The sequence below is a fragment of the Lutra lutra genome, chromosome 2 (genome assembly GCF_902655055.1).
Source record: "Lutra lutra chromosome 2, mLutLut1.2, whole genome shotgun sequence".
Taxonomy (NCBI): Eukaryota; Metazoa; Chordata; class Mammalia; order Carnivora; family Mustelidae; genus Lutra; species Lutra lutra.
Genome location: NC_062279.1, coordinates 83,793,260 through 83,811,054, shown reverse-complemented (window position 1 = coordinate 83,811,054; position 17,795 = coordinate 83,793,260). Strand labels below are relative to the sequence as shown.

The window sequence follows — 17,795 nt, the reverse complement described above, 5'->3', positions numbered from 1 at the left end:
GGGGAGTCTGCTTGAGACTCTCTCTCCCCCTCCCTCTGAACCCCATCTCCCCCACCCCTGCTCTCTCACTCACTCTCTCTTTCCCTCAAATAAAAAAATAAAAATATTTTTAAATAAAAAGTCTTTCAGATAAACTTGACATTAAGGTGAGAAAAAAAAAAAAAAAAAAGCTAGCTTTCTGGCAGGAATGACCACAGGAAGAATTTCCATTAGGAATCAAAACACACTTTTTGTTTTTGGTACTTTTAAAAAAATTAAGTTTAAAATTCAGTTTCCTTTCACTAGCCATATTTCAAGTGCCCAAAAGCCAAATGCCCAAAAGTAGCTAGGTGGTTATTTTATTGGACAATACAGATATAGAACATTACCATCATTACAGAAAGTTCTATTGGACAGCAATGTTTTATAGATCATGTGTATTTCTTTCTATGTTTTTTTTTCCCCTCTTTTTGCTTTTTATAATGGTTGTAAGTTACTTTAAACAATAAAATTATTTACACCATGGGGTGGGGGAAGCTTCCTTGCTTTTAAAATAAATTTAGACTGAAGGAAATCCATATGATGTACTTCATCTAAAAAAAAAAAAAAGCATCATAAATGGTCTTCTATACTAATGTTCTCTAACTTTGTCTTTTCTTACAAAGAGTTTGTCTGAAATTTCTTCATCATAAAAACATAAAATACTGATCGTTCAGTTATTCTCCAAGTCCTTTACTTTGGAGCCTCACTGAAAATACCTATTCAACCCAAAGTGGAAAAGAAAGTTACTTATTTGGCAATTAATCTATGGTTGTATTATTTTTATATTTATGAGCACTGAGGAATGGTTTGTGGGGGAGGGGAAATGGTGAGCCATGTCTAATGTGCTTGAGGAGGTCCATCAAACATCATATACTCATATTCAGAGGCGGCCCTATTGGAGGTCCACAGACCAGACTGTGGGTTATCTACCCATCTCTATTTTGGCCTGCATAGATCTGACCCGCCAGGGGGCTTGACTTTTCAAGATTTAATTTCTTTCCTTGAAAATTTGGAAGATGTTTAAGAACATGAATTTTTGTTCTCTTAAAATGTCAGATCTGACAATACTGAATTTAAATTTTTACAAAGAAACTCAGTGGAATCAGCAGCCTCCTCCTTCAGAAAAGGCATGTACTTTTGTGCTTTCAATTGTTAACACCCACCACTCCCCACTGTCTCCCACAGCTTAGCTGGTATATGCATTTATGTCATTGGCCCTAGTCTGGTAGGCATCTGAGTTTGAGTCCGCATCCTATTTGAGGAACAGTCGACATCTATTCTTCTAAGCTGCGGAACTGCCTGAGGAACTAAATGACTTGACACCAGAGAAATCAGGCAGACCAATCCTGGCCTATCTCAATTTGGATTAATCTGCATTTCACCACTGCTTCCACAAACTTCTATCAGCATCTCAATAGGGTTTATTGGCATTCATCAGAGTGGTTCCTGTTCCCATAGCACAGAGCATATGCACATCAAAAGGTATCAGTTATACCTTAATGCACAAAAATATCATGATTTAACTACCAAAACTATCCTTGATAATTTGACAAGCGATAAAGCAACTTTAACTTCAATAGATCAGTGTTTCATTCGGTTCTGTACTTTACTGGAAGAGAGTCAAAGAGCTCATTTAATCTTCTTGGAGTTGCTGTGGAACTATGTGTTTTCTAAGACGTGCACATGTCTGTATGGGAATAATTATGATAAATATTTGTATAAGAGTCCTAGGCAGCTTTTGAAAGCCAGTTGTAATGGAGGCAAAAATGTTCATAGAATCAATGTCAGTCAAGTCAGTTGAGCCCTTCAAAGCAATTAATCTGATTGCTTGTCTGTTTTCTTACATGTTTTTGCAGTTGTTAGTTATTTCAAGCCATTCCTAGTCTTCCAAAATTTCAACTCCTTGGTACAGAGTTCACTCTTCACAGGGGCAAATATATTTAGGAAGTGCTGAATTTGTTGCATAAAACACATGCATGAGCAAGGAATATTTCCCCAAGGTAAGTATATCTACCAACATATTTTAAGTAGAACTATGTAGAACATCCTGGATATTTGCAGTTCTGTTTAGTTTTTTCTTGGTAATTGAAAAGCCCAAATGGCTTTCTTTTATACATAAATATGCTCCTGTGGCATAATTCTACATTAACTGGATGATCAATTTCAGATTACACTGTGTAAAGATCCTTACATAAGCAGTATTACTAGGATGTGGGCAAGCCCAGATAAGACTGAAAATCTAATCCTTTACAGGGGATGCCATAACTAATATTTTTGAAGAGGGTACTATTTTGAATTAACTTTTGTCTTTTCTTTTTTCTTTTTTTCTGCTTCAGAGAAATCCCAAGTGAACCAGTGTGACCATCCTCACTTCAGAAATGAAGAGACTAAGGCACAGAGGGAAAGTAGTGCAAAACCTCAACACAGGATAGTTAGGAAAGACTTTGGTTTCCAATTTCTGGCTTTCCTTTTTTTAACATGGCAGGCTCTGCTGCCCCCTCTAAAAATGAACAAGGGAAAGAAAGATTGGTTGTAAATTTCTCTAAGGAATGGCTCTAAATAGAGCTTCCCGGGAGGAATCTCGAGGAAACAGACTCTGCAGCGTTGTGGACTGACGCCACCGTCCTGTTCTGCTCTGATCCGCTACCTCAGCATACTGGGCTCAAGGCATTAGCAGAGGGCTTCTCCAAAAAAAGAATTCCAGAGGCTCGCACTCATAGTGCCACAAGTGTCTTTGGTCATGATCGAAGAGCGAAGGATCGGGAAATCAACTAACTGGAGAAAGAGACTGTGATTCGTTTGTCTCCCATTGTGTTCTCTTCCTATAGAGCTTTTGCCGGGAGCCGAAGCGCACAGCCCACAGACTGCCCGCGGGCTTTTGAATCTGAACCCGCAATACCTAACTTGTAAACTGTCAGCAGACACCTGTGAAAGGAATTACTAACGGTGGGCAAAAGCATCTGAACTCGTTTTACCTTCTCGCTGGAGCGCAGCGACCGCCGGGTTAGAGCACCGGCGCCCTGCGCTCCAGCCCCGGGCGAGGGTACCCAGGGTTTGTCCTTGGCACAACTGTGCGGCGTTTTTCTGCGGTTCTGCGCGGGTCCAGCTCCCCACCTCTGCTCCTGTGAGCAAATAAACAAACAGAAGAAGAAACAATTCCTGGTCGAAGTTGTGAGATTTTCTCAGCCCTTCCAAGGTGAGAGCTTCTGCCTCGGCATCGGCCCCCTGCAAGCCCGAGGTCTCCTCCTGCTCGCTGCGCCAGGGACCGCACCACCCTCCTCCGAGGCTGGGTGGGCGCCCCACAGTCGCTTTCGCCTTCGACTTTTCCCTGGCCATTTTGGTGAACCCCGACTCCAGGAGCTTCTCACTGAGGAGCTGAAGAGCAACTGAAACTGAGGAGCGGAGAGCAAAGGGAGGGGTTTGTGGAAGGGGAAGGAGGTTGGGGTGGTGCACACGCTCAGAGTATCACACTTGGGGGTCACCTGGGAAGTGGGCTCAAAGTAGCAGTTTGCAGGTGTTAGTGGGGTGGGGATCCGCGAGGGGGCGCCGCTCTGAGTAGCGTCCCGCCGCGCGGGCTTCCAAACCCGGAGGCAGAGGCGACACTGTAGACACTGTCCCCCTCCTTCTCCACGGAAACTTCTGTCCAGCCCTTGGCGCTGCGGAACTGTCGCCCCCCACCTTCTGCACCTGTTTCTCTTCCTTCGAAGGAAGAGTTGCCGCACCCTCCACCCCCGTGCCTCCGCCCTCCACCGGCCTGGCATCCTCACCCGCTCACCCAGCTGCTGTGCGCGGTGCAGTGCGGTGCCCGAGCGTGCCTGGCCGCAGAGGTCCGCGGCAGAGCCGAGCAGCGCCAGCTCCCGGCGGCTCGGGTGCCGGGCGGACGCCGCGCTGCCGCCTCTCTCCGCGTGGCTCCGCGGGGCGCTGACAGTCCTGCACCGTCGGAAAGGACGCAGCGCAACTGGGCTTGCCCCTGGGGACCTTCTAGTGGCCTCTTCGGATCCCACGGCTGGTTAATCATCGCACGGACCGGCTGTGCACGTCTGGCTTCCACGTCTCAGCAGAAACGCCCGCGCTGGGGAAGTAAGTGTAAGTCCTAACTCTGATTCACATTCTGGGAAGGAGAATACCCACAAAAGAAGAGCTCCAGTCCTGTGAAGAAGGTATGGGAGATGTCCTCACTAGTGTGCGGAATTTCCCCCCCACCCCGCCTTTAGCCTAAAGGTGGGGGTTGGGGTGGTACCATCACCATTTTCTACTTTAGCTAGAATTTTCCTTTTCTGCTGAAGGTTTTTACTCTTTCCTTGACCTACTTAGAGAGAGGTCATCATCTTTCCAGAGCAGCAAGTTGTTAAGGTTTCTGTTCCCCACCTCTTTTTAATCAAACACCTGTCTAAAGCAGAAGGTTATATTGGATTCGCTAAAGCTCTTCAAGAACAAGTTCATTTATTTAAGCATTCACTGGTTTTGCACCAGAAGGGCTCACCCACTGGGTAGGAGCATATGGTGCATGAGGAGGAGGCAAAATTAAAAGCTTTAAGACATTTTGCAGTGGGGCACATCATTTAAAATCAGTGACATGAAATAGACAATGCTGTTGGCAAGCAAAGGCCAGAAGTTCAAACACAAAGAAAGTGATCCATTACCAGGCCTTTAGGTGACTAGTTTCAACTTTCTGCTTATGAAGCAAACAATCATGTCTTGTATGTAGCATTCTTGGAGTCCACTCCCCTCTCTCTAGGACTAACAAGTATGGCTGTAAGGCATAATTCCTGGGAACTTTTTGCCTGAGAAACACTCCTGGAAAGTTTTGTGATTGACAAGATGTTAAGTTTTATTAAGCCACCTGTGGTAGTAAGAGTACTGTTGCAAAAAGCCCCGCAAATTTAAAAAAAAAAAAAAAAGCCTTAATTCATTTTCCTATCCTACAAAGAAATATTTCTGCAACAGAAACTCAGAAGATTCAGTTATTCAAGAAAACTCTACCATTTACAGTTCTAAAATGATTTGACCCATGTGAATGCTTTCCATTGCCTTGTTTCAAATAAAGTGTTTTTTCCCTCATCGACTCATTTTTAATTGTTGTGCTTTTGAGTTTTGAATCAGTCAGCTCCCTCTATGGACTCCCTTTTCCTCTTCCACTTTTCTGGAAGCCCAACCCTAAAATGATACATTCTCGGGAGTGCTCTGACCTGGCTGAAAGCCAGCTGTGTGCTTTAAAACAGTGATTAGTGCCCATATGCAAATTGCCTGTAGATCAATAACCATTCCTGTAGAGAAGCTTTTAGGTAAAGGGGCTCTGAAACAAAGAAAATGGAACTGAAAAGAAAAACCAAAATAAGTTAATAAACTAATATTCTTCTCTCTCAGGCTTACTCTCAATTTAGCTCATGGCAAACCTCAAACTCAGACCTCATGGAGTCTTGCTATTCCTGTTAATGAATTGTCAGGATTGACTAATTGTGCTCTGTAAAGTCTCCTTTAGGTTCAGGGAAGTGGTGCAGCCTACCAAATACACACTTCAAAATTTAGATAATGAGTTTCACTTTTTTTCCCCCTAATTTCTAGAGAATGGAGGCAAATACAAAAGAAGGTCTAGGAACACATTATTTGAAATTTATGCAGACAGAACTAGAACATGTCAATGAAGCAAATATATGAGTATATAGAAATCTCTCTCTCTCTCTGCAGTAAGACTCCAAAAGGGTGTGTGTGTGTGTGTGTGAGAGAGAGAGAGAGAGGCCCCTGAGATAGGAAGTTTCCTTATGGTATACACTGACTGGAACTTTTTAATGCTCTAATCAGAGACTGATTTAAGAGGGACCTTGGAACAAGTCTTGCAGGGGTGGTTACCTGAGTGAGAACCAGAAAATAAGTACGAGAATGTCATATCAGAGCAAACGAATTCCATATAAGCAATTATCTTAAGGAAAGGAAAAGAATTATTGCTTTGAATTTTGTTGACTTCAAGTGTTTGGTAAAATTATGCTTTCCTTTACCTTCACGTTTGTTTTACCAAATTATTGAGTACCATCAATGTGTTAGGTAGTGTGCTAAGGATTAAACAATGGATGGAAAAGATCCAGTTTCTGTCCTGAAAGAGACGGCTAGGTGAGGAAATAATTGCATTGTGGCTTATGCTTCTTGCAGTATTAGAAGTGGACACAGATTTCTGGGGTAACTGAGAGGCTTCCCAGTTCAGAATGGAGAAAGCAGAGAGGCATGAGAAAAGCTGATGCATTGCTGGAATTGGAAACAGTTTGTATGAGTAAAGCATAACATATGCATTTGATATTTCAGGAGGGATGAAGCCAGGAATTCATTCAAGAAAAACGCTGAATGTCATCTAATGGAGTTGGGATTATCTTTTATAGGCCAGTGTTATCAACGTACACGTGCAGAACCATTAGTGGGAGAGCAAATTAATGACATCATATATGCATGGTAACAGCAGATCATGCAAAACAGAACCTGTTCGAGAATGTGAGGGAGGGGAAATTAAATGCAGATAATTGATTCCACAAGCGATAAGCCGAACAGAGGCTATTGAAGCCACTCAAGGATTAGCAAGAGCAAAGAGTCATTACTATCCCCAGCCAGAGGGACACGGAGAGTAGGTAGTGTGACCAAAGCCCAGGGACCAGGGCCATCCACGGGAAATAGAATCACTATGGACTAATCCTGTGGGAACGAGGGGCACAGAGAGGCTACTGAAGCACTGCCCAGAGGAGAGAGGGACAGAGAAGAAGACAGGGGCTTCTCCCTTCTTCTGTCCTCTAAATATCTGCCAGTGCCTCCTGTGATCATACTCAGCCAGCATCCCAATGACGTGGGAGCCTAAAAATACAGTCTGCAAGAGTTAACCCTCCAGAAGAAGGGTAAGGAGTGGAGGCTGGGGGCCCACCCAGGCATTGTCTGTGGGCTGAATAAATATGACTCACCTGCCAAAGTAGGTAGATGTCATTACGATTAGTAAAAACCAAATTTATTTAAAAGAAGTTCTGAATTAATGGTGGCAGCCTTTTGTCATTATGACTACATTCAAAACTTACTATGATGTTGGGCTCTGGATGTTTTTACAAGCTTGAAAAGAGAATTTCACATTAGTAACCAATATGTTATATTGTTTTAAGCAATCTGGAGACATGGGGGAAATGATATGATCACATTTGAATTTCAGAACAACACTTTTCATGTCAGAGTAGGCTCTTTCTTGTCAAAGGTAAGAGCCTGAGAGTGAACATGCTGTCCTCTTGTCATTCCCCCAGCACAAATCCTGGTTCCTGACAGGTTTTCAAATGCTAGCTGAATGCATGTTAGAGTAAGTGCAAGCATCACAAGGGTGGGTCCAGGCCTGGAATTTTGCAGATCCTCAATTATTATTGTTAAGAATGAATGAATGAATGAAAGTAGGAGAAGAGGAAGTGAGATAGGTCAGAAGACTATTAGAATAACAGTGGTAAGAACCTGAGAAGTACAAAGTCAATGTGGTAGAAATGATGAGGAGTATTGAGAGAGGTATACCAGATCAGTCTGAGGGCTCTCTTATATGTGGTGGCTAAAGGAGTTGACAAAGCCTAGAACGGTTGCCTGCTTTTTAACTGTACCTGGTGTAATCCATGGGGATAGCATTGACTGAAGTAGGGCATGCAGAAGGAAAAGCTTTGGGTGGGGTGCAACTGGGGAAGAAAAGTGTGAAACCTTTGGTATTTAGAAGTTAGAGAGAGATATATACTTAAGATTTGGACAAATTTTCTCCATAGATCCTGGGTGGGATTCTGCTGTATGTCAGTAGGAAGTTGATTCCAAATCATCAAAAAATGCAACTATTAAAAAAAATGCAACTATTTTATACAGTCTACCTATTTTTAACACTAATGCAAACACAAGAAGAAATGGTTATGGAATGGAATCTGCTCAGTTTATCTTAAATATGTTATACTCCCAAAGTCCAGGCACCCTGCAAAGTGTTTTAATATTCTTCTCTTTTCTGTGTAATTTGTTGCTATATTTATACATTTAAAGCAGTCAAGATATTGAAGGCCATTTTCCTTGTCAGAAATTTGATGAATTTGTCAGAGTTATAAAATTAATTGGTAAAGTTTCTAACATTCATCCCACTTAAAATAGGTTGAATCCATTTGATAGCATTCATGATGAAATTCTGTCTATACTAGAGGTATTACATTTTACCACTGGTAATACACGTTTCAGGAACCTGGTTTAACACATCCATATTTGTGAATAGACTTATTATTGTGCCTGCTTTCTTAAAATGGTATACTCTGTGAAATTTTAGGGATCAGGGGACAGGCATTTTGAGCCTCAGCAAAATGAAGCCAGTCCATTTGTGATGTGTATTTTCCTTGTTCCATATTTCTTCTATATCTTTTTTTTTTTTTTTTTTTTTTTTTTTTTTTTTTTTTTTTTTTAGTTGTAGATTCTTTTTCTGGTAGCTGAAAATGGGCCCAGTAGGTGTGAAGGCTGATGAGAACCAGACAGTGGAAGAAATGAAGGTAGAGAAGTATCATCCAAGGCAAACCACTCCCAGAGGTGAGCTGGCCCCCGACCCTGAGCCAGAGCTGATAGACAGCACCATGCTGATTGAGGTACGGATTATCCTCATATTAGCCTACTGCTCCATCATCTTGCTTGGGGTCATTGGAAACTCTCTGGTGATTCACGTGGTGATCAAATTCAAGAGCATGCGCACCGTAACCAACTTTTTCATTGCCAATCTGGCAGTGGCAGATCTTCTGGTAAACACCCTGTGCTTGCCATTCACTCTGACCTACACCTTAATGGGGGAGTGGAAAATGGGTCTTATCCTATGCCACCTGGTACCCTACGCCCAGGGCCTGGCGGTACAAGTGTCCACCATCACCTTGACAGTAATTGCCTTGGACCGACACCGTTGCATTGTCTACCACCTGGAGAGCAAGATCTCCAAGAGAATCAGCTTCCTGATTATTGGCCTGGCCTGGGGCATCAGCGCCCTGCTGGCCAGCCCCCTGGCCATCTTCCGTGAGTATTCATTGATTGAAATTATTCCCGACTTTGAGATCATGGTCTGTACAGAGAAGTGGCCCGGCGAGGAGAAGAACATCTATGGCACGGTCTACAGTCTTTCTTCCTTGTTAATCCTGTATCTTTTGCCTCTGGGCATCATCTCCTTCTCCTACACTCGTATCTGGAGTAAACTTAAGAACCACGTGAGCCCCGGAGCTGCCAATGATCACTACCACCAGCGAAGGCAGAAAACAACCAAGATGCTGGTGTGTGTGGTCGTGGTGTTTGCGGTCAGTTGGTTGCCTCTCCACGCGTTCCAGCTCGCTGTGGACATTGACAACCAAGTCCTCGACCTGAAGGAGTACAAGCTCATCTTCACCGTGTTCCATATCATTGCCATGTGCTCCACCTTTGCCAACCCCCTCCTCTATGGCTGGATGAACAGCAACTATAGAAAGGCTTTCCTCGCAGCCTTCCGCTGTGAGCAGAGGCTGGATGCCATCCACTCTGAGGTGTCCGTGACATGCAAGACTAAAAAGAATCTGGAAGTGAAAAAGAACATTGGCCCCCATGACTCTTTCACAGAGGCTACCAACGTTTAAGGAAGCTCTGATTTGAAAATCTGTAGATGAATTCTGCCCAGAGCTATAAATCTGGTTGAGGAGGGCTCTCGGGTGCATCCTGATTTCCCACTTTAAGGAAGAAAAGGAGAATCGGAATGGAAGCCTCTACAGTGGAATTTGTGGAAATCTGGTTGGCAGCGCCTGGGTAAAGATACTCATATTCAAAGATACAAGACACGGTTTGCCTAAGTTGCTTGGATGGTGGGTCAAAGTCTGGGTAAAAGCAGAGACAAATGCTTTTGACTGTTTCCCTGAATGAAGGAAACCTGAATGAGGTTGGGATTATTAGCATTGGGATTATTGGGACTATTAGCATTGCTAAAAATTTGTGGCTGAATAATTTGTCTTTCAAATCATATTAGGGTGTTGACGGGGTTGGGGGGTGATGCTCTGTTCACTGTCCCCTCATCTGATGGAAAGACCACCCAAGACCACTTTTCCTAGGTTGCCACAGGTTCTTCTTTATTGTATTTTTTTTAAGAATTATTCTTCCTACGCACTAATCCTTCAGGGAGCATTGAACTACAGTTGTTCAACTATTTGAACGACTTCCAGGAAATAAGCTGAAATTTGCTATGTAATTAGTATTTGGGCCAGTGATAGGGGAAATCGTTAACACTCAGTTAGCCTGTTGTTCTTAAAACCAAATGCACATTTAGTGAAAACTTTCTTCAACTAGGAAGGCAAGGATGAACTTCTCAGAATTATAGAAATGTAAACCGTCATTCAGCTTCTCATTTCAAGTTGTGCTGCTTTATATAGATGCTATTTACAAAACAGATAAGCATACAACACAAAACTTTTAATCACTTCTAATTGTTATATCTTTTTGAACATGTATTATTTCTATGTTGGAACTGAGTTTGTCTTCACTAAAAATTAATTCAGATTAGGAAATAATTTTTGTGGTGTTTTGCCACATTTTGTGGTTATTTGTAAATAGTTTTAGCACAGATACATAGCTCTAATGTGCTTACAGAACACTGCAGTGTTATTTTTTGAAATTCATCTTCCATGGACCCATTCAGAATTAATAAAACAATATAATTTCATCAAAATGGAACCACCTAGTAAGAAATATTAAAAGCATTGCAAACATACTATTTGGACCAATTTAAACAAAAATTATCTTCCTCTCAAGATACCTAGCTATGTATTTTGGATAACTTATGAATATATACATAATAAAACTTTACCTATAAATAATGTAGTGTAGATGTTAGCATATATTTCACTGAATAATTTTGTGAACACAATTTTTATTTCAATAGCAGTGCCAAAGATGCTTAAAACCCTAGTATGTTTATGAAAGCTCACTGAGCTGTTAAAATATTTGTACTTCTTTGGATGCTGTTAAAGAAATTTTATTGTAATCACATTTTGTCAGTATGACTGAATTAGTGAATAGATTTCTTAAAATTTAAAAAGCTTCAATATGAATATTATGTCTAGTTACACACATTAATTTTATAAACTGGAAAGTTTTATTTTATGGATATATTTAAAATTTATACCATGGCTCTTGTTGAATTATTTCCAATGAAGAATAAAGCTCTTGATGTGGACTTGACATGGACTTCAGTGGAATACTGAAAAGAATGAAAACAGTGAAAGACTAAGAAATAAACAAAAAATAATATGTATGTAATATATCATGCAATGGACAAATTGATTTTTCTGTTGGACTTGACCTAACTATCCAAGAAGAAGACCTTTGTCCTATAAACAGCAGTTTCTTTGCTTAGGATGTTAATAGATAATTGTGATTAAAAGGGTTTTCTTTTCCTCTTGGAGAATTCTTACCCTGTAGGAAATGTGTATGTTACTGTATCACAGTTGTAGTAGTATATTATTAGAATCCAATTAATGATCCAATTAACATATGTGATCTAATTAGTTCTGTTAACTCATTAACAAAATAACCTTTTATGTAGTGATTTTATCTGTTCAAATAAAAAAAATGTGGGAAATTAGAGAAAAATTGTGATATTTTATCTCAGATTTTTTGTCCAAGATGAAATAGTAAGGTTTAACATAATAAAAAAAAAAAGTAATAATGATGATGAGTCCTAGACAGTTGAGCTCTCTTTCCTTTCTGTACATGAATATGAGTCAATGTACTCACTCCTGTGGCTGCAACTATGATCCGTATTTTGACAGTGTTTGAATCTTTAAGACCAGAACTTTTTTCTAAACTTCAAACCTATTTCCATCAGCTGACCTGACATGTCTGCATGGTCAGCAGATTAAGTCCAACATGCCTAAAACAGAACCTGCCATTTTGATCCACACCGCACTTCACCTCTATTTTGTTTTCCTGTATTTCTTTTCTAATCATGATGCTTGTATTCATCTAGTTCCCTAAAGACTTACACTTTGGAGTCACCCTTCACTCTTGTGTCTCTTTATCACCATGTCCAATTCCCACATTTTGTTCCCATTACTGGATGTTGCTTGAATCAGTTCATTTTTCTTCCTCTTTATGCTCCCCACCATGGTTCAGGCTGTGATTATCTTCCCAGACCGGTACTCTCTCATCTGGTTTAATGCTGCAGCTTCCTGACTTGTCTCTCTACATCCAGTCATCTTCCTATCCAATTCACCTTTTACCCACTTGCCAGAGTGATTTTTCAAAAACTAAAATTTTATCAAATCACTCTTCTGATGAAAATTCTTCATTGTCTCCTCATCATTCTTATGGTATAGTCAAAATCTTTCTGTCATTTGGAAGACTCTTTAGTACCTGACTCTAGTTATATGTTCTATCCCTTGCAAATTCTCTTTCTATAATCTTTGCTGCTAGATTTTAAGCATATGAGGGAGGGGGACAGGGGTTCTTTTAATCATTGTGGTAGCACAGGTACCTGTGGCTTCTGGCACCAATTAGTGATCAATAAATATCCATCAAGGAATCTGAGTCAATGAGTCAAGTAAATATTAAAGCCAAGATTTGGAGGTAGATCTGTAAGATTGTAAACCATAAACTTATCCTAGTTTTGTTATGCAACTTGTAGGAAAGTCAGGTTTTAGCCATCCAGGAGTCAAGAAAAGATATGTATTTGTTCAGGATTAAAGTTTTTACTGAAGGCCTTAAGTATAGACACTTGCATAATTGGAAAGGGCTCTATACATATACTCCATTTTGGGTTCACTCAAAATTTTCTAGAACCTTGCACAAGGGAAGCATGGAGAGGCTAGTACACTTTACTAGTCATGATTCAGATAACTAAAAAGAAGCCATGCTAGGTATTTCCAGCAAAAATTCATTTAATACAGGAAATTAAAATCTTGCAAAATCACTCAAAGAACTGGAGAAGTGAAGGTAAGGAAAAGCTACCATTGGCATTGAAGAAACCAGGAAATACAAGATTACATGAAACTACTACCGGTGCCTACAACAGAGAGTGGATGATGCACAGGAAAGAGTACAGGTTTATCTATTCAAATCTCATTGTCTTCTAATGTCTATTGATAGATTAATGGACACACACACAAATGCACACAGTGGAATATTACTCAGCCATAACAAATAATGAGATTTTGCCATATGTGATAACATGGATGGACCCAATATGGATAGGTATGATGCCTAGTGAAATAAGTTCAGACAGAGGAAGACAAATATCATATGATTTTACTTGTATAGGGAATCTAAGAAACAGAACACAAAAAGCAGGAGCAAGCTCATAAATACAGAGAACAAACTGATGGTTGCCAGAGTGGAGGGTGGTGGGACATGGGCAAAATGGGTAAAGGGGAATGGGAGGTACAGGCTTCCAGTTATGGAATGAATAAGTCAAGGAGATAAAAAGTAGAGTTCAGGGAATATGGTCAATGGTTTTGTAATCACTTTGTATGGTGGCAAATAGTAATTACACTTGTGAACATAGCAGAACCTATGGACTTGTCCAAACACTGTGTTGTACATCTGAAACTAATATAATATGTGTCAACTAGATTTCGATCAAAAAAATCTTTTTGCCTCCTGCTAAGCCCATAATGGGCTCCTGCCCACTTCCCCTGCCATAGACTAAACAATGCCTTTTGCTTCTCTTTTGCTTTTCAAAATTCATGTGAATATCTCCCATTTGTGGACTATAACTCTAGCCTTGCTGGCAGGGATTTGGGGAAATGCAAACCACTCTCAGTTCTTAGGTTTCTATCCCCTAAGATACAAGGAGAACATGTAAGGGAGCATATGTTCTCTAATTGCTGTCAGACAATTTGACAATCTTGAGATTTGCCCAAATGGTGTAATTTCTGGTTTCAGCCTGATCCTCTCCTTCTGAGTGCTTTTTTGGGGTTTTCAGTTTACAATTATGTGGGTTGACTTATCTTTTTTTTTTCTTCCCCTTTTTTGGTTTCAAGGCCAGTGTTTTCAAGATATTCTTTAAAACTGGCCCATTAGGATAGATGGACTGAGGAGTAAAGCATAAGGAAAGGATTTTTTCCCCCATCATAGGTTGTTTGGAATGGAGGAAGAAGTAATTATATCAAGACTTAATGATCAAGGGGTGCCTGGGTGGCTCAGTTGGTAAAGCTTCTACCTTCGGTTCAGGTCATGATCCCAGGGTCCTGGGATCAAGTCCCACATCAGGCTTCCTGCTGAGAAGAGTCTGCTTCTCCCTCTCCCTCAGCTTCCCCCCACCCCCACTGCTGCTCGCCTCTCACTCTCTTTCTCTTTAAAATAAATTAAATCTTTTATAAAAGGACTTAATGATCTAAAAATCACAGAATATAAATTCTGGATTAACATCCTAGGACGAGCAAAGGAAATGATGGCTCAGGAAGAATACAATCTAAAATTTTCAAGTCGATAAGGGATGAAATATGAATGTATAAAGATTGATTCGTGAGGCTTTATAAAAGACACTTGTTAGATCATTGACCTTTTTTCTGCAGTGGTACACTAGTCCGATGTCCACAGACTTCACAGGTTTTCCTAGATATGGGTGAGGTTATAGGGAAGATGGACTGTGGGTTAGATAGTTCACAAGTTAATTGTAACCTCAACTCTTTCTTGTTAGTCCATGAATATGTCACTGAATGGAAATAAATGAAAATGACTAACTCTAAATCTACTCTCCTTTGTAAATCATTGCCAAGTTTTACCACTTTAACAAATTACTTGCCAAAAAGCACATAGCAGATCATGATACAGGCATGTGGTGTCACATTAAAGTTAAAAAAATGCTGCATTATCTTCACACAAAAAAATAAAGGAAATAAATAACAAGTGAATATTTGTTGTCATTATATTCAAAGACAGCATGAAACAGCTGATTAAAGTCATGAGTATTATACTTAAACAACAACAACAACAACAACAGGTCCCAACAGCAATTTTTTTAGTGGATAAAATTAGAGAGTATGGATGGTATTTTGGAACTGTCAATATTATGATGTGGTGCTACTTTTATGCAAAACACCATTGAGCATATACTTTGAGCAGTTTTGCTACTCATGCTACTCATTTGTACTGAAACATATTCACCATGCCTTAAAAAGTACAGTTCGCCCACAGCACCTTCTTAAAGATAGTTGCATGACTGTGCAATTATGTCACCCTTGCAGAGAACTCATGGTATTAAACAAATTAACATCATTTTTTTTAAGATTTTATTTATTTGACAGAGAGAGAGAGACAGCACAAGCAGGGGGAGCAGGAGAGAGAGAAGCAGGCTTCCCGCTGAACAGGGAGTCCGATGCAGGGCTCCATCCCAGGTACCATGACCTGAGCCAAAGGCAGATGCTGAGCCAACCCAGGCACCCCTTAAGAGCATTTCTTAAGCAAGTTGTTTTAGTCCCAAGCCTGTGTCCTTCCCATAGTTTCTTTCTCCTATCATCTTCCTCCCCAGTTCTGTTTTCCACTGCCAGAGACTGGCTGGAAGGACACATGATGCAAGTGGGTTCCAAGGAGCAGGTAATATATTCCATAATGCATGAGAGGCCCACAGGTGAATCTATAGCAGCCAAGGCTTAGAGCTGAAGTGAGGAAGCTGAAGCAAGGCAACAGCCAAGTCCAAGGGAGCAGTGTCTTAAAGGGGTCATGGAACCAAGTGACAGCATCTGGGTGGGGACTGAATCAAATCAGGAACCAGGAATGCTGAAATGAGATGCAGGCAGGAGCAAAGTAGTGGCTGCACCACTGGTTCTTTAATGCTGAACGACGATTCTGGAGCAAGATGGAAAATCTTAGATAAGCTTCTCCTTACATGGATTTTATAAACTTAGGAGACCAACACTAACTCTTTAAAACCACCTGCAAGATCTCATAACTCTCTAAAAGGAAACATTTTAATTTAATTATTGATTGTTTTAATAGCTGGGAGTTCATTCAGTAAATAATTACCTAATGTGTATTAAAATAGTAATTTCTTGTGCTAATTGTTTCCTGATTTTTACCAGCTAGGGTTGAGGTAGATGTATGTGAGGGAGTGCTCTACCAAGAGTTTGTTGCTGTTGTCATTTTTGTTTTGTTTTTTTTTTTCCCTGTGGGGAGAGGGAGACATGGAGGGGAAACTAAGGATGGAGGGGAAAGGGCAGCAACATTCTAAAGAAATGGGGCAGAAGTCCCCCAGTATTCTCGCTGGTCTGCATTCCGTCGATCTCATGGGTACCGCCAACTCACTGGAAGATTCCCTGAATTTCTGCAGCCTTGCTGAAACCTCAATCAGCCCCAGAACTCAGAACCAATCCCCTTCTATTTTATATTTTAATTAAAATAAAATTTATAGTTATATGCACAGATTTATATATAATTCTATGAGTTTTCACAAGGGTATATGCATATGTGATTATTTACCTCAATCAAAAGGTAGACTTTTCATCAACTTCATGTCCTCTTCCAGTCAATCTCCACCTCACCCTGATAGCAACTATTATGCTGATTTTTGTTGCCATCGATTAATTTTGTCTCTCCTTCAACTTCGTACACTTGGAGCCACAAAATACGTATTGTTTTGTATCTGGCATCCTTTGCGTAAAACAATGATTTGGAGATTCATCCAGGTCGGTGCATGTATCATTAATTCACTCGGATTTTATTGCTGGGTCACATTCATTTGTGTGAGTACAGCACAATTTATTTATCCATTCTCTTGATCTATGTTTGGATTATTTCAAGTTTTTGGCTTTTATGATTAAACTTGCTATAAATATTCTTTCCTAAGTCCTTTTGTAGAGATATTTTTTATGTTGCTTAAGAAAGTAGAAAAGTAGTTGAATTACTAGGTCATAAAATAGATAAATAGTGAACTTTATGAGAAAGAGCCAATGCATTTCCCAAATGGTTACTTTCCCACTTAAGATGTCGGAGAGATACAAGTTGTTTCACACTTTGTACCATTTGGTTACAAATGTTACCATTTTTAATTTTTTCCATTGCAGTAGAAATCCTATCGTGGTTGTGATTAGCATTTTTCTGTTGACTAATGATGTTGATCACTTCTTGATATGCATATTCATCATTCATATATCTTCTTTATAGAAGTGTCTGTTTACATCAATTGCCATTATGTAAAATTGAATTTAATAGTCTTTGCTGCTGTTCTTTTTTATTGAACTGTAGTGGGTCTTTCTAAATTGTGTGTGTGTGCGTGTGTGTGTGTGTGTCTATATTATATTTAATGAAAAACCAACCTTACATTCCTGGTATAACTCTCACATGAGTTGTATTATTTTTTTAATGTATTCTTTAAACCACTTTGCTAATACTGGGTTGAAGATTTTTACATCTATGTTCATAAGGAATATTAGTCCATATAACCATTTTCTTGTGAACTCTGTCAAGGTTGCATATCAGTATTAAGGTCTTAAGTATTAAGGCCTCATAAAAAATTTTGGTTAGTGTTTCCTTCTTTTCTTTTTTATGAAGGAGTTCATATTACTTCTTTCTTAACTCTTTGATAAAATTCACCAATGGAGTCATCTAGTCTTAGAGCGCTCACTGTGAGAAGATTTTCTTTTCTTTAAATTTCAAATTCAATGTCTGTAGTAAATACTGGACCGTACTTTTATTTTTTCTTTGATTGGTTTTAGTATATATCTTTCGAGGAATTTATTCCATTCATCTAAGCTGTTGAATTTTCTTACATTAAACTGACTGTAATATTCCCTTAACCTTTTAATTTCTGTTAGATGTAT

The 17,795-nt window shown here is 40.0% G+C and overlaps 1 protein-coding gene across 3 annotated transcripts; it reads left to right on the top strand.

Moving 5' to 3' along the window:
* The first annotated feature begins 3,476 nt into the window (after positions 1 to 3,476).
* NPY2R (neuropeptide Y receptor Y2) lies at positions 3,477 to 11,642 on the top strand. Of its 3 annotated transcripts, none has more exons than XM_047717832.1 (2): positions 3,477 to 4,101; positions 8,453 to 11,642. In XM_047717832.1, the coding sequence occupies exon 2, from the start codon at positions 8,481 to 8,483 to the stop codon at positions 9,627 to 9,629; it is 1,149 nt and encodes a 382-aa protein (XP_047573788.1). In that variant the 5' UTR covers positions 3,477 to 4,101; positions 8,453 to 8,480; the 3' UTR covers positions 9,630 to 11,642. The 3 variants fall into 3 exon arrangements, with proteins under 3 accessions (XP_047573788.1, XP_047573787.1, XP_047573790.1); XM_047717831.1 differs by having other exon boundaries at positions 3,477 to 4,107; XM_047717834.1 differs by having other exon boundaries at positions 4,096 to 4,181.
* The last annotated feature ends 6,153 nt before the right edge of the window (positions 11,643 to 17,795 follow it).